General features: G+C 38.7%; 1 protein-coding gene across 4 annotated transcripts in view; it reads right to left on the minus strand.

Moving 5' to 3' along the window:
• Window positions 1-27,615, minus strand: part of sorcs3a (sortilin related VPS10 domain containing receptor 3a) — a 712,571-nt gene that overhangs the window by 220,769 nt on the left and 464,187 nt on the right. For all 4 annotated transcript variants that reach the window (XM_062027155.1, XM_062027158.1, XM_062027156.1 and 1 more), the window contains exons 5-6: window positions 23,461-23,534; window positions 166-230 (exon numbers count right to left, since the gene is read on the minus strand). In XM_062027155.1, coding sequence (XP_061883139.1) covers window positions 166-230; window positions 23,461-23,534 — 139 coding nt within the window. The remainder of the gene's footprint in view (window positions 1-165; window positions 231-23,460; window positions 23,535-27,615) is intronic.

Genomic DNA, 27,615 nt, shown 5'->3' on the forward strand with positions numbered 1-27,615 from the left:
CAAGTTTGATGCCTGTTATTGAGGCAACGAGGGAGACGACATTGTCTACAAGATGAACCGAATCAGTTGAACAATAAATAGCAGTGGGTTTATTTGCTAAGCACGTCCTACTTGATACCATAGGGAATTGTGTGATGTACAATGTGCCGTGTTGCATGAACTCACTTCCATCTGGGGTATGGGCTTCCATGTGGACGAGATCTGGCTCCTTGTCTAGACCTGACACGGACCTGAGTGAATGACAGACCACAGAACAAAATGACATATCATGAGTGAATAGGTTTGCCATCGTGTTAAGGATAGAATATTGTGTGCATCCCATAAGAAGCCGTAGTGAGGGGTGTCAGCAACGCTATAAATGTCCTAAAATGGGCTCTATGCTGTATAGCAGGGGTGTCAAACGTACGGCCCGAGGGCCACATCAGGCCCGCGAACAGGTTTTATCCGGCCCGCGGGATGAGTTTGCTAAGTAAAAATGAGCCTGACATTTTTGAATGAAAAAACTGCTGTTCTAAATGTGTCCACTGGATGTCGCAACAGCAATTTTTTTGTATCTTTGTAGATGATGCTACATATGTACAAAATAAACCACGTGATGTTAGTACATCAGTCAGGGAAAACGATCAAACTACCTAAATAAAATCCTGTAATTAGATTTAGATATAATTTTTTTATTATGATTGATTGAAAATTAACACCAATGTGTTGAATGATGAACATTATCACATAATTTATTCAGAAAATATAAATAACGACAAATAAATTATTAACCGCAACATGCAAGTGTAAAAAAAAACAACAACATTCTGATTTGTACATTTGTGCTTGTTCTATTTTTAAACAAAGAAAACAATGTGAAGTTTTCTTTATTTTTAAGTTATCGTGCCGTGATTTTACCAGTCCGGCCCACTTGGGAGTATATTTTTCTCCATGTGGTCCCGATCTAAAATGAGTTTGACACCCCTGCTGTATAGCTATGTGCTCCGTTGACTTTTGAAAAAGACATTAATTAAACTTTTTTTTTTTTTAACAACTATATTGCATTAATAAGGTGTCAAATCTTACAAGTCAACTGTTATTATTTTTCAAATAAAGTAATCCATCGCCATTTAGGTTTTGCGGTTTCACTTAAGTTATTTTTTTGTATTTTTTTTTTTAAAGCGAATTTGACGTATTTCGGGCCTACATTAAAGCACCAGTAAAACAGAAAAAACACAGGTTGACTTTATAGGCTGAATTGTGTTTCATTGCATCCGTTAAACCAGGGGTCCCCAAAATTTGGCCAGCGGGAAGTCACAAGTTAAAAAAAAAAAAAAAAAAGTATTATAAATTTTTTTTTGTTATTATTTTTGTTACATTTGTCCTTTCTAATCCATTCTCTACCTTTTGTTACACTCGGTGTCTCCTAGCCGCTCAGGGAAATCATATTGTCTAAAAATGCATTTTCCCATCGATGACGTGACATCATCGCACTCGGAATATATACGTATATTAGAGATGTCCGATGATATCGGCCGATAAATGCTTTAGAACGTAACATCGGAAATTATCGGTATCGTTTTTTTAATTATCTGTATAGTTTTTATTTTTTAATTTTTATTTTTTATTAAATCAACATCAAAATCATAGGTTACACTTACAATTAGTACACCAACCCAAAAAACCTCCCTTCCCAATTTACACTCATTCACACTCATTCACACAAAAGGGTTGTTTCTTTCTGTTATTAATATTCTGGTTCCTACATTATATATCAACATGGATCAATACAGTCTGCAAAGGATACAGTCCGTAAGCACACATGATTGTGCGTGCTGCTGGTCCACTAATAGTACTAACCTTTAACAGTTAATTTTACTCATTTTCATTAATTACTAGTTTCTATGTAACTGTTTTTTATATTGTTTTACTTTCTTTTTTATTCAAGAAAATGTTTTTAATTTATTTATCTTACTTTATTTTTTATTTTAAAAAGGACCTTATCTTCACCATACCTGGTTGTCCAAATTAGGCATAATAATGTGTTAATTCCACGACTGTATATATTGGTATCGGTTGATATCGGTATCTGTAATTAAGGGTTTGGTCAATGTCGGAATATCGGCAAAAAGCCATTATCGGACATCCCTAATATACTGTATATACACTACCGTTCAAAAGTTTGGGGTCACATTGAAATGTCCTTATTTTTGAAGGAAAAGCACTGTACTTTTCAATGAAGATAACTTTAAACTGGTCTTAACTTTAAAGAAATACACTCTATACATTGCTAATGTGGTAAATGACTATTCTAGCTGCAAATGTCTGGTTTTTGGTGCAATATCTACATAAGTGTATAGAGGCCCATTTCCAGCAACTATCACTCCAGTGTTCTAATGGTACAATGTGTTTGCTCATTGGCTCAGAAGGCTAATTGATGATTAGAAAACCCTTGTGCAATCATGTTCACACATCTGAAGACAGTTTAGCTCGTTACAGAAGCTACAAAACTGACCTTCCTTTGAGCAGATTGAGTTTCTGGAGCATCACATTTGTGGGGTCAATTAAACGCTCAAAATGGCCAGAAAAAGAGAACTTTCATCTGAAACTCGACAGTCTATTGTTGTTCTTAGAAATGAAGGCTATTTCACAAAATTGTTTGGGTGACCCCAAACTTTTGAACGGTAGTGTGTGTGTATATATATCAAGTCAGACTGTTGTTACTCGTCTGGACCGTAATGGCGGCGGCAATTTCAACACAGGAGCTCGGTGGTCGCAAACGTAGAGACGACATATGGGTGTATTTTAAATATAACCCAGCACATAATAAAACAGAGTGTATTGTGAAGGAAGACGGTGACAAATGTGGCCACAAAATATGCGGAAAAAATACGACCAACCTTAAGCGGCACCTTAAGGCTCGCCACAAGGATATTTTTTCGAAGGTAAGTTACAAATGCTGTTAACATAATCGATAAATGTCATAGTAAGCTAATACATTAGTACGTTTTCCACTTACTCCTGGCGCAAATGGGCTGCTAACTTCAGGCTAAAGTTAGCTTTTGTTACGCTGACGTAAACGTTAATTACGTGTGTGTTACTTTAGCAGCATGTTTAGCCATGTTTACATTCAGTGACGGTGTGGTTATCTCTTTGTGAGTACGTTCTGTCAGCACGTAACTTGATATGTTAAACAGGTCGAGTTACTGTTATACGTAGAGTCTGCTAGCTTTAGCCTAAAAGCCACAAGTGACGTTGTGCAGCCCCATTAAGGAATCAGGAATTAATTGATCATTTAATTACATGGTTTGCACAAATTAAAGGGAGTGGGGTTGTATGATATCGGTTGTAATTGCACTGGCAGACAGGGCCAAGTTGAGCATATGTGTTCCTCATCCACCACTCATATTTTGGGCATGTTTATGTTCATTGTACTTTAACAAATTCTGAGAAATAAAGCCACAATTGCTGAAGTAGAATGTTTTTTGGCTTTTTTGGAGTAATGAACTTTGATTCCACTGTTACCACTTTATCTGTGCGTAATACACAATCCTTGGATCAGAAATTCGCTGTTGGGTGGAAACCGTATATGTCTAAAACCATTCCTTTATTGTTATTATTTGTGAAAATAGCAGATCTGCAAGCTTACAATGGGTTGAACTTATAGATCTGCTGCTATTTTCACAACTTATGTGTGACACTGCCCAACAGCAATCTCCAATACTTATTGACCTAAATGAATTTGTTAAAAGACTATACTTATATACTTATTATACTTTTTATTCTTTTTTTTTGGACTAAAACTAGACTAAAACCTTTTTGAGTTTTCATCGACTAAAACTGGACTAAAACTATCACATATAAAAGTGACTAAAATGTGACTAAAACTAATAAGCATTTCAGTCCAAAAGACTAAGACTAAGACTAAATGTAAGATGGTTGTCAAAAACAACACTGTTTGCAAAGGTTACATTACCTTCACCCGAGGCGGGGTGTGACAGTGAACATACAAGACAACTTGTCTTTTAGTAGTAAGTAAACAAGCAAAGGCTCCTAATTAGTGCGCTGACATATGCAGTAACATATTGTGTCATTTATTAGTCTATTATTTTGTCAACATTATTAAAGACAAGTGGTAGAAAATTCATTATTAATCTACTTGTTTATTTACTGTTAATATCTGCTTACTTTCTCTTTTAACATGTTCTATCTACACTTCTGTTAAAATGTAATGATCGCATATTCTGCTGTTGTTTGGATGCTTTACATTAGTTTTGATGCTACCACAACTTTGGGTATCAATCCGATACCAAGTCAATACATTGGTCATATTCACAGTCCTCATGTGTCCAGGGACATACTTCCTGAGTTTATAAAGTTTGCAAATACATCAAAGATGCTATTTTAATCCATCTCTAATGGATAAAGCTTTGGCCTGGACAAGAGGTCATCAGGTGGTCCCCAACGTTCACCGAGTGTTTCGACCCTTAACCACAACACTCTCCGGTTGGTGGGTCAGCAGTGATTGGCCAGATCACTGCCCCTCTCATCCAGGCTTCCAGCTATTGTCCTCTCTTTTATGCCAGAGCCAACAGGAGGCTCTCTCTGCCGCTTCTCCCAGCCTACGAACGGCTGTTTTCCTCGAGTGACCTCTCAATCCGACCTTTGTCATCAGATTCCACACAGATCGAGCAGGGAATCCTCGACATCCGACTTCCACTGTCATCAGCCATGCCATCCACCCCTTGTCCCGGCAGTCCTGGACAAGTTGTTGGTACTTGGTTTTCTTCCTCTCTGCCACTTCCTCACATCCCTCCTCCCATCAGACAGTAAGTTCCACCAGGATGATTTCCTTTCCCTCTGGGGACCACATAACTATGTCTGGTCTTAGAGTGGTGGACAGTACCGCCTCTGGGAAGAGGAGCTTCCTCCCCAGGTCGACCTCCATCTCCCAACCCTGGGTCAACTGCAGGAAGTTTTGCTTGGCTTGGCCTTGGATAACTGGTCTATGACCCTCTTTCACGAAGGTGGTGGTGCTCAGCAGTGGCTTAGTTTTGGCCGGGTGTTTCTTTCTCCTCTCTTGCTCTAAGATGTCTGCGAGCATTGCCAACACCCTGTCATGGCGCCACCTGTATCTTCCTTGGGTCAATGCTGTTTTGCACCCAGAAAGAATGTGCGCCATAGTTCCTTTACCGCCACACAACCTGCACAGACCTTAGTTTTGGATGATACCACAAATTTGGGTATCAATCCGATACCAAGTAATTACAGGTTCATACATTGGTCATATTCAAAGTCCTCATGTGTCCAGGGACATATTTCCTGAGTTTATAAACATAATATACATCTAAAAAAAACGAAAGAAGATGTTGTGATGCCAAAAAATATTGACGTAATCATAGTAGTATTGATTAGATACGTGACTGTACTTGATATAATTACAGTGGATGTTAAGTGTAGATCCACCCATGGCCTTTGTTTACATTTTGACGGCGGTGAGCTACGGTGTGTAGTGAAGCATGTTTAGCTATTCCTCGTCCTGCAGGGATGATACTTGTAAGAAACGTACTTTATTTGTCGCCATGGAGACCAAGATTAGTGATTTAGAAGTAGCTAAAACACTGCCGACTGCGGATAGACGTTAGTCGTTAGCTACCTTGCCATGTAATAAAGCACTTCTTCCTGAGGGCGTTTCAGTGTTATAACTTCACCTTTATCGTCAGTTTTTAAGCCAAAATACGTCCGTTTTCCCTTTTCTGTCTACACACTGTGTCTGCTTGTAAGTACTCCGTGATTGTGCGCTGCCGAACATGCTCCTCTGCTCGTAAACCAGCAATGTCACGACGTGACTTCAACGCGGGCGCCTGTGGGACCGGTACATTTCAAAGACGGTATTGTACCGAAAATGATTCATTAGTATCGCGGTACTATGTTAATATCAGTATATTATACAACCCTAATAAAGATATATAAAGATATATATATATATATATATATATATATATATATATATATATATATATATATACGCCAAATTTTTTTTTACCCAATGCGGTCCCAGAGTCAAAAAGTTTGGGGAGCCCTGCGTTAAACCCTCCATCCGTTTTCTACCGCTTGTTATCCAATTATATTTTCAATTTGCAAAGTATGTGAAAATATTGTCTACATAGCCACAAAACATGACGATTTTAAAGAGCTATTTTGAATATTAATACAATATAGAAAATAATCCTATTATATTATATAATAATTATATAAGAGTTTCAGCAATTTCCGTAGACTCAGGATCTGATGATGTCACGGTGGGAACTCTTCTGTTCCCTGCCATTAGAAGGCAGACCAATCATACTGGAAATATAACATTCAAAATCCCTACGTACAACAAGAACACATATGTTTTTCTTTTTTTCATACATTCTGAATCGCAGATAAACATTCTCAAATTTGAGCTCATAACGGATTCCGCCCACAAAGCCCTCTAAATAATCATACAAAAACTGCCAACAACACTCCGTTTACATTGCCTGACCTGAATATTGACCAAGTATTGGCAATATTGTTATTAGAATTGCTAACGCAGACGATCTATTTTAGCGGCGCATTGATCGCAGTGACCTAACTACTAGTTTACGTCAGGGGTCACCAACCTTTTTGAAACCAAGAGCTACTTCTTGGGTACTGATTAATGCGAAGGGCTACCAGTTTGATACACACTTAAATAAATTGCCAGAAATAGCCAATTTGCTCAATTTACCTTTAACTCTATGTTATTATTAATAATTAATAATATTTACACTTAATTGAACGGTTTAATAGAGGAGAAAACACGAAAAAAATTACAATTACATTTTGAAACATAGTTTATCTTCAATTTCGACTCTTTAAAATTCAAAATTCAACCAAAAAAAGAAGAGAAAAACTTAAAAAAATAATTTATGGAACATCATTAGTAATTTTTCCTGATTAAGATTAATTTTAGAATTTTGATGACTTGTTTTAAATAGGTTAAAATCCAATCTACACTTTGTTAGAGTATATAGCAAATTGGACCAAGCTATATTTCTAACAAAGACAAATGACTATTTTTTCTAGATTTTCCAGAACAAAAATTTAAAAAAAAATTCAAAAGACTTTGAAATAAGATTTAAATTTGATTCTACAGATTTTCTGGATTTTCCAGAATAATTTTTTTGAATTTTAATCATAATAAGTTTGAAGAAATATTTCACGAATATTCTTCGTCGGAAAAATAGAAGCTAAAATGAAGAATTAAATTAAAATCTATTTATTATTCTTTACAATAAAACAATGTTTTTTACTTGAACATTGATTTAAATTGTCAGGAAAGAAAAGGAAGGAATTTAAAAGGTAAAAAGGTACATGTGTTTAAAAATCCTAAAATCATTTTTAAGGTTGTATTTTTTCTCTAAAATTGTCTTTCTGAAAGTTATAAGAAGCAAAGTAAAAAAATGAATGAATTTATTTAAACAAGTGAAGACCAAGTCTTTAAAATATTTTCTTGGATTTTCAAATTCTATTTGAGTTTTGTCTCTCTTAGAATTAAAAATGTCGGGCAAAGCGAGACCAGCTTGCTAGTAAATAAATACAATTTAAAAAATAGATGCAGCTCACTGGTAAGTGCTGCTATTTGAGCTATTTTTAGAACAGGCCGTCGGGCTACTCATCTGGTCCTTACGGGCTACCTGGTGCCCGCGGGCACCGCGTTGGTGACCCCTGGTTTACGTGCTATATTGTTGACACTGACTGGTGTCCTGCAGCTCCTTCTGCTTTGCCTCTAATCTAAATTGGTAAAAGGTAATTCTAGAATATAACTCATGCCTTTCGCATAAATAGTAGAGGAATGACACAGTTTGGTCAACTTTGACCCTAAAATCGTCGGAAAAGACGCTGGTAGTACTTTTTTTTTTTTTTTTAAACCCATCACGACTAATTCTTCATCTTAATGGGATTATGTAAGCGTCCCGTCGGTTGGCATCCCAGCTGGAGCGATGATTGTACAGCAAATGTTTGTTTTGTTATGTTTAGTTTGTATATACTCTTGTTTAGCACTTAGTATATCTGCTACATGATCTTTAGTGTTTTACTAAAGCTGGATCCGTTTAGTACTCGCCTTCTGGGGCTTGATCTTCATCCTCTTTGTGTTCGGTCTCAAAAATATAAAGTTCTAGATCAGGGGTGCCCATTATGTCGATGGCGAGCTACCGGTCGATCGCGGAGGGTGTGTCAGTCGACCGCCAGCTAGGCATTAAAAAGAAATAGACGTAAACATTTGCGATCATCAATCTTCACCAAGACGTCACTTGATTGACATTCACGGCACCCGAGGCTCTTCTGAGATGACGCTGGCTGCTGCGAGATCATTATTAAGAAAAAACGACCGACAGGAAGGCGAGAAACACTTTTTATTTCAACAGACTCTCGCGCCGTACCTGCCGTCAAAACTCTAAAGACCGACTGCACAGTTCCTGTCTTCACAATAAAAGCGCTGCTTCATCCGGCCAGCGTTAACAAAATAAGAGTCTCAGAAAGCTGGCGTGCACAAACTTGCAAGCTACAAAGTTTGCCAGCAATGTATTTCTTGTAAAATGTATAAAAAGGAGTATGGAAGCTGGACAAATAAGATCCCAAAAACCAACCACTTTCATGTGATATTTGACTGAAAGGAGGACTTTTTTTCTCCTTCATTCAAAAATGTGGACGTTATCATCACTACTGTCTGATTCCAATCAATTCAAGTCATCAGAATCGGGTAATACACCAACTTATATTCTTGTCTTCATGAAAGAAAGGAATGTATATGTGTTAAACATGCCTGTATTATCATTACACACCTTTTAACTTCTTAACAAAAACGTCTCTTTCATAAATAGAGAAATATAAATTATATATATGAATGAGGTAGACCCCCTCGACTTGGTCAATTAAAAAGTAGCTCGCCTGCAGAAAAAGTGTGTGCACCCCTGTTCTAGATCATAATATGTCCCCAGAAAGCTGTTTTTGTCACTCACAAAGTCTGCATTATTAGTAGCGTTGTTGTTGTGAAGGGAACTGTTGGTTCTCTCGTGCATGTCACGGGGTCGTTATCGCACAAAATGGCTCGGGAATCTCCGTGAGATTGATAGTACTTTGATCATATTTCGCAAACCTTGTAAGTGTTTTGGTGTTATAAATCAGAAATATATGATGATTGCCTCAACACAAAGCCAACTTGTTTTTCTATTATGCTGCTACTTTAAGTCCTAATAATTATGTCTTATTTGTTTTGAAGTACGGTAGGGTTGTAAAAAGTATTGATACTTCGATACCAACACGCAGGATTTACATACTTACCAGCTTTTATCAGTATTGTTAGTACCTAATACTGTACACTTTTTACTTTGCATGCTGAGTCGATTGTTGACGCGTGAGCACTGAGCAGTCAGCGTAGAAGAAGCCAGCTGTCTTAAAACAAAACAAGCCAGTGTTTTCTGTATAATTATTTATTTGTGGCAACCTCTCACAAATGCAGATATGGTGCTTCTCCCTTGCCCATGAACAAATTATTATAATCCATCCATCCATTTTCCTCCGCTTATCCGAGGTCAGGTCACAGGGTCAGCAGCTTTAAGCCCAGACTTCCCTCTCCCCAGCCACTTCGTCCAGCTCCTCCCTCTTTGGTCCGTAGGACACGACGTCCACAGTTTCCAAAAACAATTTGAAATGTGGACTCGTCAGACCACAGAACACTTTTCCACTTTGTATCAGTCCATCTTAGATGAGCTCAAGCACAGCGAAGCCAACTGCGTTCCTGGGTGTTGTTGGTAAACGGTTTTCCCCTTGCATAGGAGAGTTTTAACTTGCACTTACAGATGTAGCGACCAACTGTAGTTACTGATAGTAGGTTTCTGAAGTGTTCCTGAACCCATGTGGTGATATCCTTTACACACTGATGTCGCTTGTTGATGCAGTACAGCCTGAGGGATCGAAGGTCACAGGCTTAGCTGCTTACGTGCAGTGATTTCTACAGATTCTCTGAACCCTTTGATGATATTACGGACCGTAGATGGTGAAATCCCTAAATTCCTTGCAATAGCTGGTTGAGAAAGGTTTTTCTTAAACTGTTCAACAATTTGCTCACGCATTTGTTGACAAAGTGGTGACTCTCGCCCCATCCTTGTTTGTGAATGACTGAGCATTTCATGGAATCTACTTTTATACCCAATCATGGCACCCGCCTGTTCCCAATTTGCCTGTTCACCTGTGGGATGTTCCAAATAAGTGTTTGATGAGCATTCCTCAACTTTATCAGTATTTATTGCCACCTTTCCCAACTTCGTTGTCACGTGTTGCTGGCATCAAATTCTAAAGTTAATGATTATTTGCAACAAAAAAAAAAGTGTATCAGTTTGAACATCAAATATGTTGTCTTTGTAGCATATTCACCTGAATATGGGTGGAAAATGATTTGCAAATCATTGTAGTTGGTTTATATTTACATCTAAAACAATTTCCTAACTCATATGGAAACGGGGTTTGTATAATAAAACAGCCAACTGGACACCAGCCCCGTTGTAGCTCGAGGGTTTATTCTGCTCGTCCTTCTAACCCGTTTGTTAGTGTAGGTGAAAAAGAAAAACACGAAACAAACTTAATGAGATTGATTCCATGTTGGAAGACAACCTCTGATCAGTTGTGGCTGAAACGAGAGATGAGCAATGAACTTGAATGCACTTTTCAGACATTGTCTTCACTGGAGTGGTTAGGAGTGGTTAGCAATATATTAAATAAAAGGTGACATCTATGTTATTCGTCATCGTTGCTATCATTCTGTATTTGATGCTTCGTGGTTATGACACCCTCCCATACATTACTCAAAACCTTAATTTTGACCTAACCAGTTAAGTTTGTAAATACACTAGAGATCACTTTACGTGGGCAAGTAGTGCGTGTACTAAAGATGCGCGGTTTGCGGATGAATGACGAAAAAAATAGATTTTAAATAGATTCGGGCGGGTGGCGGTTGAACCAATTCGGAAATATATAGACACAGTAAATGTATAAAGAGAATCCTATGTGTCCCAGCAACAATTGAGTGCCGCAAGTGAGCGCTCCTTCAGCGATCTCGCCTGAATCCTGGCACTATAGATGCCATTTTATTCCTGCATAGTGCTAAAAAAAAAGTAAGTAGACATACGGTTGGATATGTTAAACGAATACCAAATAAGCCCATGTCTAACCTATATTGAGTTCGGTCAGCTGAATAATTGTGATGGTTACGTGTTGTTTGGGCGCACTACAATGCAAAGGAATTAAGGCAATTGCATTGTTTATTGTGTTTTTTTTTTCTATTGGAGATATACTACTGTGTGTTAATTATTTGGCCTCGCTTTCAAGTGAAGCGCATCTCCGATTGGCTACAATGTAAGGCTATTTAGCCTGCTTTGTTTGTCGCGACCGTCTATTTTCATTATAATTCAATTATTATTATTTATTTAATTTATTTTTGTTTGAATAGGGATGACATACATATGTTGTTGTATAATTTAAGTTTGTGCGCGTGATTGACAGCCTAAGGCTTATGAGGCACATTTTTTATTTCAACTTAAAAACGTATGAGCCTATGCCTATGCCTACAACAGAGGCTATGTGTTCATCTTTATTTTCCTGCCTGTCGTTGACAATGGAGATTGTCTGATATTTTGTCATGGCTGCAGATCAATCATTAAAGGTTCATCTTTGTCACGAAATTGTTCACTGTTTCACTGTGCACCCCGCCCTCATCCCTATTTGAGCATTATAACGTTAACAAGTTAATATTCATTGAAATAAATTCAGAACAATTTTTTTATTTACGAAAATATAGGCCTAGTCTTTATAAAACATTTTTTTAACTTCTTAAAAGCATCGTTCTGCTTGCTGCAACTGCAAGAGATATTAATGCGTGGCACGCATTGAATGTCTCTGCTGCATTGGATCAGTCTCCTTTCTTTAACCTGATGTATACATATATATTATATCAATCAATCAATGTTTATTTATATAGCCCTAAATCACAAGTGTCTCAAAGGGCTGCACAAGCCACAACGACATCCTCGGTTCAGATCCCACATCAGGACAAGGAAAAACTCAACCCAATGGGACAATGAGAAACCTTGGAGGGCGACCGGTGCAATGGACGTCGAGTGGATCTAGCATAACATTGTGAGAGTCCAGTCCATAGTGGATCTAACATAATATTGTGAGAGTCCAGTCCATAGTGGATCTAACATAATAGTGAGAGTCCAGTCCATAGTGGATCTTAGCATATATTGACCTATTGGATTGTTTTTAGCATTTGTATTGCACAAAATGCAACAAAGAGGTCCCCTTCCTTTATTTTTTATTACTCCAAAACCCTCACTAGAAACAGTTTGGATTGACTGAGTCGACGTTGGAGACCAACTGTAGCCCCTGTGAGAAGGACAGGAGGGGTGAAAGGTCAGGGCCCTAAATGACCTCAGAGTGGACCCTGGCCGAGGCCTTGAACTGTTGTAATGCTCTTTTAGAAACTATGTGCCGTAAAAGTGTTGGGCGTGATGAAGATAATGAAAGAAAAAGCGGATGAAAAAAGAAAAAAGCAGCAAAGTTGTGAGAAAGGAAATGAAGAAAAAGGAGTCACGTGCAGTACGAAAGGAAGGAAGGAAAGAGGAAGTGTGTAGGGTATAGGAAATACAGTAGGTTTTGCACATTTGAGCCAATCCTGGAAATAACATAAATATAAATAATCTGTTCCAGAAATGGTTTTGTGTTTGTCTTTTTTGACACTTTTTAAATGTTTGATTCTGCAGACAAAACCTAAGTGGGTGCTAAAAAGGTCGTGAGTTCAAACCCCGGCCGACTGTTTCACTGTGCACCCCGCCCTCGTCCCTATTTGAGCACTTTAACGTTATCAACTTAATATTCATTGAAATAAATTCAGAACATTTTTTTTACCTAACGAAAATATAGGCCTAGTCTTTATAAAACATTTTTTTAACTTCTTAAAAGCATCGTTCTGCTTGCTGGAACTGCAAGAGATATTAATGCGTGGCACGCATTGAATGTCTCTGCTGCATTGGATCAGTCTCCTTTCTTTAACCTCACTAATGCCTTGCATCGTCTATATTAGATATATAACAACGGGCCGGTGGCGGGTGGGTGTGGTTTTGATAAAATGTTGGTTCGGGTGGATGGCGGGTGGATGACGACTTTTGTGATGCGGTTGCGGATGAAATAATTGCCTATCCGCGCATCTCTAGCGTGTACCTATAGCAGTTCTTCTCAAACAGCGGGGAAAGGGCTGTTTTATATATTGTGCTCCTGAGTTAATGCCATCCATTCATTTTCTACCGCTTGTCCGTTCGGGGTCGCTGGGGGTGCTGGGGCCTATCTCAGCTGCATTTGGGCGGGAGGCGGGGTACACCCTGGACAAGTCTCCTGAGTTAATGTTGTTGGTCAATCAGAATGTATTGTTTGTTTAGTTTATTTAATGTTATATTTCAGTTTCAAATGGTTCCAGTTGGTCAAAAGAGGATTTCAGAAAAATGGATGCACTGGCTTCCTGTGCACTTAAGATGCGACTTTAAGGTTTTACTACTTACGTATAAAATACTTAACGGTCTAGCTCCATCCTATCTTGCTGATTGTATTGTACCATATGTACCGGCCAGAAATCTGCGTTCTAAGAACTCCGGCTAATTAGTGATTCCCAGGGCCCAAAAACAGTCTGCGGGCTATAGAGCGTTTTCTATTCGGGCTCCAGTACTCTGGAATGCCCTCCCGGTAAGAGTTAGAAATTCTACCTCAGTCCCATCTTAAAATTAATTTGTATACGCTAGCCTTTAATTAGACCCCCTTTTAGACCAGTTGATCTGCCGTCTCTTTTCTGCTCTGCCCCCCTTTCCTGGGTGGAGAGGTTATTAGGTGACCACAGATGTAGCGCTAGCTGTTCAAAGTCAGGACCAGGGGTGGACCACTCATCTGTGCATCAGTTGGGGACGTCTCTGCGCCGCTGACTTGTCTCTACTCAAGATGATCCCCTGCTGGCCCCACTATGGACTGGACTCTCACACTATTAACTAGATCCACTCGACGTCCATTGTACCGGTTGCTCGGGGGGGGGGGGGGGGGGGGGGGGTCTCCACATCTGCGGGGACCTCCAAGGTTTCTCATTGTATCCCATTGGGTTGAGTTTTATCTAGCCCTGATGTGGGATCTGAGCCGAGGATGCCGTTGTGGCTTGTGCAACCCTTTGAGACACTTGTGATTAAGGGCTATATAAATAAACGTTGATTGATTGATTGACTGATGATGCACTTTATATATTTTCTGTTCCAGACTCAAGAATGGTATCAAAGTTATTCTTTGTTGGAATTTGATTTACATATCTCCTTTCTTGGTTTTCTTTAATAGTAATAAGGATACAATGTTATGCAGAGGTGTACTTATAACAATTTTATTTACAAATTGTACTATTTATAGTTGCGGCTGAGCAAGGTGGGGGCGTGAAATGTTTTATTTTTTCTAGTGTGTGGGCGCCATAACAGAAAATAATTGAGAAGCACTGACCTACACTGAGGAAGGACAACATCACCATGCTCTATCTCCTTTGCCAACTTACCACTAGGAATGCAATACTACTAACATGTTATATCATGATTATTGTGACCACAACGATCACGGTTATAGTTATCACAGTATAGTTGAATGTGCTCTACAAGTTACACACAAACACACACAAATCTTTTTTTTTTTTTTTTTACTAAATTATTAAATAAACCACATAGTATACTTTCCTTGGCAGAATAATTATTGTTATTTGAGTGTTTGAGGAGTCATTTTAAATGTATTTATCCATCTATCAATATATATATATATATATATATATATATATATATATATATATATATATATATATATATATATATATATATATATATATATATATATATATATATATATATATATATATATATATATATATATATATATATATATATATTAGTGTTGTAAGGATACCAATATTTCGGTACCGGTATTAAAATTATTTCAATAGTTTTCGGTACTTTTCTAAATAAAGGGGACCACAAAACAATTGCATTATTGGCTTCATTTGAACAAAAAATCTAAAGGTACATTAAACATATGTTTTTTATTGCTGTTAAGTCCTTAAATAAAATAGTGAACATACAAAACAACGTGTCTTTTAGTAGTAAGTAAACAAACAAAGGCTCCTAATTAGTCTGCTGACATCTGCAGTAACATATTGTGTCATTTATCATTCTATTATTTTGTCAACATTATTAAGGACAAGTGGTAGAAAATGAATTATTAATCTACTTGTTCATTTACTGTTAATATCTGCTTACTTTCTCTTTCAACATGTTCTATCTTCACTTCTGTTAAAATGTAATAATTACATATTCTTCTGTTGTTTGATACTTTACATTAGTTTTGGATGATACCACAAATTTGGGTATCAATCCGATGCCAAGTAATTACAGGATCATACATTGGTCATATTCAAAGTCATGTGTCCAGGGACATATTTCCTGAGTTTATAAACATAATATACATTTGAAAAAAACGAAAGAAGATGTTGTGATGCCAAAAAATAGACATAATCATAGTAGTAACGACTAGATACATGCCTGTACTTGGTATCATTACAGTGGATGTCAGGTGTAGATCCACCAATGGCGTTTGTTTACATTTTGATGCCGGTGAGCTACGGTGTGTAGTGATTATATATATATATATATATATATATATATATATATATATATATATATATATATATATATATATATATATATATATATATATATATATATATATATATATATATATATATACACAGTATATCACAATCATCTGCTATCACTCAAGTTGAGTAGGATTTTTTTCCCTATTTGTGCACTCGCAGGTGACTCAAAAGGCCAGGCCTTGATTTGCAAGTCCTTTGCCAGACTGGGGATTCAGTAATTCCTGATGGAGAAAAAGGAGCTGGCTCTATTTTCACGCCCCTCTCTTTCCTCTCTTCTCCTGATGGAGTTCTGACGTATACTTTCTTTGTGATGGCTGGTGCCCAGGGCAACTAAACGCCTCCAGACTGTGCGATCTGTAGCGAGGTTTCCCCAGTTGTCTCCATCAATGGCGCATTTCTTGAGATTATACTCCGGGTTGTCTCTATATATCGTTTACATTGGCCTCCCTGTGTGTCCGTTCACTAAGATGCAAATGGGGGTAAAAAAAGTTGTTTGGGCAGGCGGTGATTAGGCATGCGTAATAAATGCCCCGTCCAACGTAGCTGATTTCTAAAAATCATTTTCTCAATGGTCGTACAATCGGCTTGCTCCTAGACGCTGATGTTTGTTTGTTTGTCCCGCCAACTCATGCCGAACATCTTGCGTAGACAGCGTTGGTGGTACATCTCAAGACTTCTCAGGTCATGTTTATATGTTGTCCATGTGATCAGCAGCAAACTTTAGATGAGCCTTAAGGTGTCGCTTCTGGAGCAAGGACTGTGGACACTGACACATGTGTTCCAGCAGCTTCCAATTCATTGCAGACCTGCTTTTTGGTGGTTCTCGGTCGACTCTTGCTCATCCTGACCAATTTTCTCTCAGCAGGAGGTGATAGCTTACGTTTTCTTCCTGATCGTGGCAGTGACAAAACTGTGCCATGCACTTTATACTTACGAACAAGTGTCTGCACAGTTGCTCTTGGGACCTTAAGCTGATTTGAAATGTCTCCAAGGGACTTTCTTGACTTGTTCAAGTCAATGATTAGTTTTTTTCAGATCTGTGCTGAGTTCCTTTGACTTTCCCATTGTCGCGTTTGTAGCCGAGTCTAATGACTGCATCACATGAGCCCTATTTAAATGGGCTCATAGAAGTCAACAGGTGTCGTCAATCATAATCACTCACATGAAGTTTAGAGGCCATGCCATGAAGCTAATTAGATTGGATTGTAACTTTTCTACATCATCAAAATGTATCATGTATGTATACTTTTGACCCAGCAGATTTGGTCACATTTTCAGTAGACCCATAATAAATTCATAGATGAACCAAACTTCATGAATGTTTTTTGTGACCAACAAGTATGTGCTCCAATCACTCTATCACAAAAAAATATGAGTTGTAGAAATTATTGGAAACTCAAGACAACCATGACCTTATGTCCTTCACAAGTGTATGTAAACTTTTGACCACGACTGTATATATATATATATATATATATATATATATATATATATATATATATATATATATATATATATATATATATATACATATATATATATATTCTTGCTTTTACAGTATTTCTAGGCGCAGCCATGTCGTTGAGATGATCCGCTTTGGTGCTGCAGGATTAGGTCTCTGCTTTTTGCAGACGATGTTGTCCTGTTGGTTTTATCTGGCCGCAGCTGAGTATCACGCAACTGGGATGAAAATCTGCACTTCCGAGTCAGACTCCATAGCCTTCACCTGGAAATGGGTGGAGTGCCGTCTCCGGGTTGAATACGAGATCCTCCTCCAAGAACCTCGGGGCATTGTTCTCGAATGAGGGAATAGTGGATCATGATCAGTGCAGCGTCTGCATGGATGTGAACTCTTCATTGGTCTGTCATGGTGAAGAAGGAGCTGAGCCGGAAGGCAAAGGTCTTTATTTACCAGTCAATCGATCCTCACCTATGGTCATGAGCTTTGGGTTGTGACCGAAAGGACAAGCAGCCAAAATGAGTTTCCTTCCTCGAGTGGCAAGACTCTCTTTCAGAGATAGTTAAGTTAAATTACTAATGATTGTCACACACACACTTGGTGTGGTGAAATTTGTCCTCTGCATTTGACCCATCCCCTTGGGAGGTGAGGGGGAGCGCCCGGGAATCATTTTTGGTGATTTAACCCCCAATTCCAACCCTTGATGCTGAGTGCCAAGCATGGAGGTAATGGGTCCCATTTTTATAGTCTTTGGTATGACTATACTCACGACCTACCGATCTCAGGGCGGACACTCTAACCACTAGGCCACTGAGTAGGTAGTACTAGTAGATAGGGCTAGAAGCTCTGTCATTCGGAGGGAACTCGGGCTCAGGCATCTGGTTAGAATGCCCCCCGGAAGTCTCCATGGGAATGTGTTCAGGGTACAAGTCCGACCAGTGGGAGGGCATGGGGAAGACCCAGGACACGTTAGAGCAGTGCTTTTCAATTAATTTCTGTTACACACCCCATGAGGAAGAAGAAAACATGTTGCCATCCCCTCCCAATCTTTGCCACAATTATAAACATTATCATTAGTCTATAAAGTACCCCTAGAAAAACATGTTATCCTTATTAACATTAACAAAAACAAAGAAATATAATTAAATTTACAACAAAGAATAATTTAAACATCGCTTTTTAGTGTGTAACTGAAAAGGTTAATTTGCATAAATTTGCCTAAAATAAAAAAACAATTAAAAAATCTTTATTTAACCTACAGTATTTGAATTTTTTTTTGACCGACTTAAACCATTTGATACTGAAAACAAAACAAAACTCAATAACACATTTTTTTTTTTTTTTTTTTTTCCATAAAGAAATACAATCATGTGTGCTTACGGACTGTATCCCTGCAGACTGTATTGATCTATATTGATATATAATGTATATATTGTGTTTTTTATGTTGATTTAATTAAAAAAATAAAATTAAAATAAAAAATAAATAAAAAAAATAAAATATATATATATATATATATATATATATATATATATATATATATATATATATATATATATATATATATATATATATATATATATTTTTTTTTTATTTTTTTAATATTTTTTTATTTTTTTATTTTTATTTTTCTTGCCCGGTACCGGTCCAAGGACCGATTGGTACCGGGCCGCGGCCCGGTGGTTGGGGACCACTGGTATATATGATATAGACATAATATAATATAATACAATATATCAGTATATATAATATACTGTACATATATTATGTAAATATTACGTATGCATGTTATATTTTATATCGCTATATTTAGTCTATTTATACCTGCATTGTCCTTTCCATCCTTACACTTTCCATCATTTGTAACTGAGCTACTGTGTGGAACAATTTCCCTTGTGGATCATTAAAGTTTGTCTAAGTCTAAATATAAAAATGAATAAAACAATTTGAGCTCTTTTTTTTTTTTAAACTAAAATAAGGAAGTCAGGTTTAATGGCTATATGATACCGCATGATACTGATAAAGCATGAACATGATACCGCATGATACTGATAAAGCATGTTCCTCTTGGTCATACTAGCATCGCACCCCGCCCCCTGGGGGCCCGAGGACTGCGTTAGAGAAACTATGTCTCTTGACTGGCCTTTGATCGCCTCGGGATCCCTCAGGAGGAGCTTCCCGAGTAACCGGTTAGACTCTAACCCAAAACGTTGAAAGAGCCATATTGGACCAAAAATACAAAGAACAAATCTGTCTGAAATGAAAAGACGTATACAAGACTTATAATGAAGGCAACACATGACGTAAGTGTCTATATTAGCTATAACAGCCTACTATCAAAATGACTATGTGTCGCAGGCTGAAGCCAATTTTTGTTGACAGAAATGTAATATTTATTCTACACATTTTTACAACATTAGAAACAATTAGTAAATCAGAGGCTACTCACGGGATGAGATAACTCCTGGAAATTACTGGCTTTTAATGGCCAAAGGTATAGATGTGTGTGTCCGAGTTAAAGGAAACTGCAGGCTGTCTTCTTTTCATAGATTTATTACAATGTTTGGCAAGCTAGCTAATGTTTGCTGTGATCTGGAACAACATGGCGCACAAAGAACTATCTGAAATGCAGCCAATATTACATACAGATAATGTGTCGTGAGACATGCAAAACTAAATTATATACAAAGAGGATACAAGTAGAGGATATTAAATGAGCTCAAATATACCTACAAATGAGGCATAATGATGCACTATGTACATACAGCTAGCCTAAATAGCATGTTAGCATTGATTAGCTTGCAGTCATGCACAGACCAAATATGCCTGATTAGCACTCCACACAAGTCAATAACACCAACAACGCGCACCTTTGTGCATTTGCGCACTGCATACAACATTTGGTGGACAAAATGAGACAAAGAAGGAGTGGCATAAAACACGTCTTTTTGTGGCAACGTCGGAGAAAGTTGTACATGCAAACAAACTGTTGAGTCACAGTCCACACAATGGTGAGTTCAAGGGCTGCAGAAATTAGTAGGACAAAACGGCGCTCGCCAATTACTCTCATCAGTGAAGCATAAACACAAACATATTGAACAGTGGGCTTTCTAACAATTAGGAAGGTTTGTGTCGTGTTCGTCCTCCTACAGCCTGGGTGTCAAACTCTGGCCCGCGGGCCAAAACTCCCAAATTTCAGTGCCCCTCCCGAAAATCGTCACGTCCGCTTTTCATCCAGTCCAACGAGTGCTGGCCCAGTCACATAATATGTGCGGCTTCTGCACGCACACACAAGTGAATGCAACGCATACTTGATCAACAGCCATACAGGTTACACTGAGGGTGTCCGTATAAACAACTTTAACACTGTTAGAAATATACGCCACACTGTGAACCTACACCAAACAAGAATGACAAACACATTTCGGGAGAACATCCGCACCGTAACACAACATAAACACAACAGAACAAATACCCAGAACCCTTTGCAGCACTAACTCTTCCGAGACGCTACAAAGTGTGTGTGTGTGGGGGGGTTGATCAAGCATGCATTGCATTCACTTGTGTGTGCGTACAGAAGCCGCACAGATCTTGTGACTGGGCCGGCACGTTGTTAGAATGGATGAAAAGCGGACGTGACGACAGCTCGTAGAGGACGTTAAAGGCAGTGCATTTAAGGCACGCCCCCAAGACTTTGGTCCAGGTGGACTACGAGATATAATGACTGATGAACACCTTTGTTCGATAATGAAGGTTGCCTCAGCTCAAAGCCTTAGCCCTGACATTAATGAACTAGCATCCAAGAAAAGATGGCAGGCATCTGGCTTGGGCACATCAGATTAGATCAGTGTGTTGCAAACTGAGCAGTTTAAAGTCCTGAATGGTTGGTTTATTCATTGTTATTTTATTTTCAAATTTATTAGCCTGTGGAAAAAGTTAATGTTGATATTAATCTCAGAAGGCTGCAAATAGAATAGAGGCATTACATTTTTATTTAAATTGTATTTGATATGCCATTGATATTTTTTAATTATTATTATTATTATTACTTGAAACTCGATTTTGCACGTCACTATAAAGTTATATAAGCTTTGCTTGTTCAATATTCAATGCAAAACTTGTTTGGGTCCCTATTAAAAGGTTAATTTGTTCAACCTTGGCCCGCGGCTTTGTTCAGTTTAAAATGTTGGCCCACTCTGTGTTTGAGTTTGACACCCCTGTCCTACAGTAACCATATTACAACAAAAAACATATTTTCCACCCCATTTTTTGCCTTTTCCATACATTTTTGAAAAAGCTCCATGGAGCCACCAGGGCGCCGCTAAAGAGCCACATGTGGTTTTAGAGCCGCGGGTTGCTGACCCCCGGGTTAGAGTAAAGTCTGCGCTTCTCTGCTTTGGTTGCAGGACCCAGGACCCAGGATAAGCGGAAAAAGATGGTTGGATGGATGTTTCATTTAATTTCGTATTTAAAGGCCTACTGAAAGCCACTACTACCGACCACGCAGTCTGATAGTTTATATATCAATGATGAAATCTTAACATTGCAACACATGCCAATACGGCCGGGTTAACTTATAAAGTGCAATTTTAAATTTCCTGGTAAACTTCCGGTTGAAAACATCTAGATATGATGACGTTTGCGCGTGACGTCAATGGTTGAAGCGGAATTATTGGGACACATTGTATCCCAATACAAAAAGCTTACAGTATTCTGGACATCTGTGTTGGTGAATCTTTTGCAATTTGTTTAATGAACAATGAAGACTGCAAAGAAGAAAGCTGTAGGTGGGATCGGTGTATTAGCGGCTGGCTGTAGCAACACAACCAGGAGGACTTTGAGTTGGATAGCAGACGCGCTATCCGACGCTAGCCGCCAAACGCATCGATGATCGGGTGAAGTCCTTCGTCGCGCCGTCGATCGCTGGAACACAGGTGAGCATGGGTGTTGATGAGCAGATGAGGGCTGGCGTAGGTGGATAGCTAATGTTTTTAGCATAGCTCTGTGAGGTCCCGTAGCTAAGTTAGCTTCAATGGCGTTGTTTGCAACAGCATTGTTAAGCTTCGCCAGGCTGGAAAGCATTAACCGTGTAGTTACAGGTCCAGGGTTTAATAGAATTGTTGATCTTCTGTCTATCCTTCCAGTCAGGGGCTTATTTCGTCTCTTTCTATCTGCATTCAAGCCCGATGCTATCACGTTAGCTCCGTAGCTAAAGTGCTTCACCGATGTATTGTCGTGGAGATAAAAGTCACTGTGAATGTCCATTTCGCGTTCTCGACTCTCATTTTCAAGAGGATATAGTATCCGACGTGGTGTAAAATACAAATCCGTGATCCACAATTGAACAAGGAGAAAGTGTGGAATCCAATGAGACCTTGTACCTAAGTTACGGTCAGAGCGAAAAAAGAAAGTCTTGCACTGCACTCTAGTCCTTCACTCTCACGTTCCTCATCCACAAATCTTTCGTCCTCGCTCAAATTAATGGGGTAATCGTCGCTTTCTCGGTCCGAATCGCTCTCGCTGCTGGTGTAAACAATGGGGAAATGTGAGGAACCTTTCAGCCTGTGACGTCACGCTAATTCCGGTACAGGCAAGGCTTTTTTTCATCAGCGACCAAAAGTTGCAAACTTTATCGTCGATGTTCTCTAATAAATCCTTTCAGCAAAAATATGGCAATATCGCGAAATGATCAAGTATGACACACAGATTGGATCTGCTATCCCCGTTTAAATAAGAACAATTCATTTCAGTAGGCCTTTAATCTTTTAATTATTGTATAATATGTCCTTCATGTGTTTAGTGTACAGTGTGATTGACTCAGGTGTTCATTGATGTAACATGTTGGTATAAATTCCAACTTACACTAAAATCGTCTTACAAGTTCCAGCACGTCTTAGGAACGAAGTTCATTATAAGAAAATTACTGACTGTTTGTTGCATTCATTTTTGTGAGTATTTGTATGCGTGCACACGTGTTGAAAATCCCCTACCTACAGACAATAATTCCAGCAATAAGCAAGACTTATGAGAAATGAAGTCGAAGGCAACGTGTCTTCGGAGGCTGAATACCAAGTGCTGGGGAAGATTAATCACCGCCTGATTGTATCACGGGTGAAATATTTTAGCAGCATCGCCAGTCAGTCATGCATCAATATCACTTGCTCCGTCGCCAGCGACGGCCTCTGCATTTGCAAGTCAACAAAAGATATGATAAGCGATAAGAAAAAAGATGACTCACCAGTAGAATCGTGTTGGGGTGACGCGCTCATGGACAAGCTGCCATTTCCTCCCGAAGTCTAATGAGCTGTACAGCTGTGAATATGAGACAAAAACATGTATAAATGTATGTTGCAACATCAATGCAGTCTCTGATTGGAGTAGATCGTACACCAGATCTGGGCAAATTAAGGCCCGGGGGCCACATGCGGCTCGTTGAGCTTTTCAATCGGGCCCGCCGGACATTCCCAAAGCATTTTTTTACATCTTTAAGATGGAAACTGGAGCTGCCATTATGATGTGCAGTGATGTTTTCAAATGACCTTAAGTCTTGAACTATACAAAGTATTTCAGTGGTTGGAGTCTGTGCTTTTGCATGATATACTAGTTACTATGGTAATCTAATTAGTTACTATGGTAATCTAAGTAACAGCAGCTTAGACGAGGCACTAAGCAGTGTGGGTGGGGAGCTTTTCCACAGAGTGTTTCCAGCCTGAAATGCGGGTGTCAGGGACAGACGCGGAAGGAGATTTTTACAACAAAGTTCTAAAGCTTATGTCACGGCCCGGGCGCATTCCAATGCGCTCTGCTGATTGCACCTCCAAGAGCGCACCTGCAGAAGCTGCGCCGGTGCACAACTGCAATCAATCAGCACTCATCACACCTGTCGTTGATGAGCGTCCTGGGCTTCTTAAGCCAGTGGAGACCTGCGTTCCGGGCCAGAACGTAGTTTCCTGTTTTGTACAGTAAGAACTCGTAGTCAAGCTCTACGCATACTCTCTCTGTGTTTCTTCCCCCACCCGCCGTGTTTCGCTTGTCTCGTGTCCTCCTTGTCGATCCAACAGCACACCTCCTTTCCCGCGTCACGAGAAGTGTGTCTCGTCTCCCCGTGTTCCCTATGCTTCCCTGACTGCCTCTTGGATCTCCACCTCCCGCCTGGACAGAGATTTTGACGCCTGGCTATCGCCCCCGACTTCCTCCCTGTGCTCACGGACCTACGAGGCTGCCTCGCCCCTATTTGGACTTCCGCCCCTCTCGTGCAACACTACCAGTAACACACTACAGTTAATTCACACACATAGTCACACCACACACATCTTAAATTAGTACACACACTTCATTTATTGTTGATATATATATAGTGTATTGTGGAGAATGCATATATGTTCAAGAGTTCTTTCTTTCTTCATAGTCATGTTTAAAGCAGCTAGTGTTTTTCCATTTGTACTCTTTCTATGTTTTATCTTATGTCCGCAAGTAAACTATGTGTGTTACCTTGAAGGCTTGCACTGTAGGAGTTGGAGTACTCCCTTTTGTCTTATATGTAGTAGAACAATGAGGCTGTGTTCCTTTCTGGACAGGTGGGGGCTTTCTTCGTGTGCAAGAAGTTGGCTCTTCCGTTTGAATTTTAGACCAATTCGAGAAGCCGGTATGAATGTATTGGTCTGGGCTGATCTACTGAAGCTTCAGTAAAATTATACGTATTATACATATGACATATGATAATATTCCTATTCTGTCTATATATATATATATATATATATATATATATATATATATATATATATATATATATATATATATATATATACAGTTAATTTGACGTCCCTCCTGTCTGTGCCATCTCCTCCTCCCGTATACGTAACAGCTTAGTGATGTATCCGATATTACAGATTGTAGGTGTGTTTTTTTTTTACCCTTTGCGTTCATATTTCGCTGTGTTTGTTGCATTTTTGTTGTGTTGCGCTTGATTGTAAAATATGTCGAATGAGAGGGGGTGTGACGTTCATATGTTGTCAATATTTAGTGTTTTATCGTTCATAGTAAATATTGTAAATCCCACATTCTTTATTTTCATGTGCATTCAGGGTGTCTCATTCAGTAAAAAAAATTAAAATTCCATTCCGTTCAATCAGACATTATTGTGAGGTTTTGTATTAGTGTTCCTAAAAATAGATACAGTATACCGGCCCCCAGACATATTTGTTTTCTCTAAATTTGGCCCCTCGAGTCAAAATAATTGCCCAGGCCTGTTGTACACCGTTATCTGGAGCTAGTGCTAAACTGTTATCATTAAAATACCAACTTTCCATTCAAGTACACAGACACTGTACACTCCTTTTTGTACTTTGTGTCAATGTCAACAAAAGAGACATTAAGGTAGTAATAAACTCTGGACACTTTTGCACATCAATTCCACTCAACTATGATTATTATGAACCTAAAAAAATCATCTCATTGATATTTCAAACCATTCACACAATGACCTTCATGAGAAGTCTGTACTTGTCATAACGTGGACTATGGGGTGTTTGTTTTCCCGAGATGCAAGTAAAATTGGATCGGACATGGCTTGGAGGTAAATACATGATTTTATGTTAACACTAACAAAAAGGTACAAAACTAAAGGCGCGCACTAGTGATGGGTCCGGCAACACCGATGGATCGGCACATGCGTCGAGCTCGTAGAGCGATACCCTGTGTCGGTGCGCGTACCGCTTTTAGAAAGTCACGTGACCGATCATGAGCTGTTTTGGTCACGTGACCGATACGCGAACTGTGTCGCACTCCCGCCTCCTCTGTGCCCTGTGAGCAACGTTCCCTCTAAGGTGCGCGCCTGCGCAATTGCGCACTGCTCAAGCGTCCTCTGCGCACAGCAAATATATGCCGCGCACCAAATCCCATCTGAATTCTAAACAAAATAAACACATTTATTCTGTGTGATTTTGCAATGCAACTCTGAGTGACAGTGACAACAAGCGGCCCTAACGGTGTTCGTCAACACCGTTCAATTATTGTAACGTCTATCGAGATGCTTCGAGGACAGGAATTATATCGATCACTTTATTGAGCAAAACTGTTTATATTCGGCCATAACTACACCGAAAACATGAGTAAAAAACTTATATCTCGAAAAACTAGTCATTTTCTGCCGTACAAACCAGGCCAAAACCAACTTGTCATCTGTCACCAACACGCATACCACTAAGCCACTGGTGCGTTTATGGCCACACAAAAAGTCGGACAAGTCGAACACCACACAAAGTTACACTATGACTCCTCAGTCATACGTGTGCTTATTCTACTGTCATTTATTATTAATGTTAATTTATTGATATTAATCATGGAATGCTGTTACTAGAGAAAGTTACAGGAATGCACACTTCATCCTATGCTTACATTTCATTGTGCAACATGAGGATGTTTAAGGGGAACTAAATGTGATCTCTGAAAGGGGTACACATGATTTCCAAAGCAGGACCCCCACCCAGACATATTGTACAATACTAATCCATAGCTTATGAAAAACAAGATTTATTTTATTTTCATTACAAGTGGGCCAAATCACTAATATTACAAAATAATCTCATGAAAACGACTCCTCTCATTTGAGTGTTATTATAAAAGATTGGTTTGAGACATGTGTGCTGCTGGTATTGCCACGTGTGATGTTGCTCACATGTGCTCCACTGAATGCTCAGGGAGTTTTAGTGTTTGCTCAGACACATGAACAATTAGAGGGAACATTGTCTGTGAGCGGGTCTTTTCTACAGCCGGAGAAATAATAACTAAGAGAAATCGTCTAAAATTTAAAACGTTGGAAAAACTGTTTTTTTTTAAATAAAAATGTGTAAAAAAAAAATAAAAATAAAAAATCCCTGTCCACAAGCATCCTCATTCATAACGTTCTCTTAGTTTTCCATGTTATGATACATGTTCACATTATTTATTGACTCTATCTAAAAAAGATACAAATATATTTTTATTTAAATGAAGATATGAAATACTGTATTTCCTTGAATTGGCGCAGGGAATATAGTATTCGCACGTCTAGAATTACTGCGGGGTCAAACTCGTTTCTCAAAATAATTAACGCATGCTTGGCCTTATCGCCGGTTCATTATTAACGCCGGATCAAATTTGTTTCGCAAAATATTAATTTTATTATCGCATGTCTATCATTTTCGCCGGGTCAAACTCGTTTCGCAAAATATTTAGCATATGTCTAGAACTTCCGCCGGGTCAAATTCGTTACGTCACGAGTGACGATTTACCTGTCCTCATTTTCAAAATGGAGGAAGCTGATTTCAGTAGTATGCAATCGCACAAAGGAAAAAAGATAGAGAGTTATTCACTAGGATTTAAGGTCCAAGCTATTGAATACCGGTACGGTATG

This window comes from Entelurus aequoreus, linkage group LG18 (assembly GCF_033978785.1).
Source record: "Entelurus aequoreus isolate RoL-2023_Sb linkage group LG18, RoL_Eaeq_v1.1, whole genome shotgun sequence".
In the NCBI taxonomy this organism is placed as follows: domain Eukaryota; kingdom Metazoa; phylum Chordata; class Actinopteri; order Syngnathiformes; family Syngnathidae; genus Entelurus; species Entelurus aequoreus.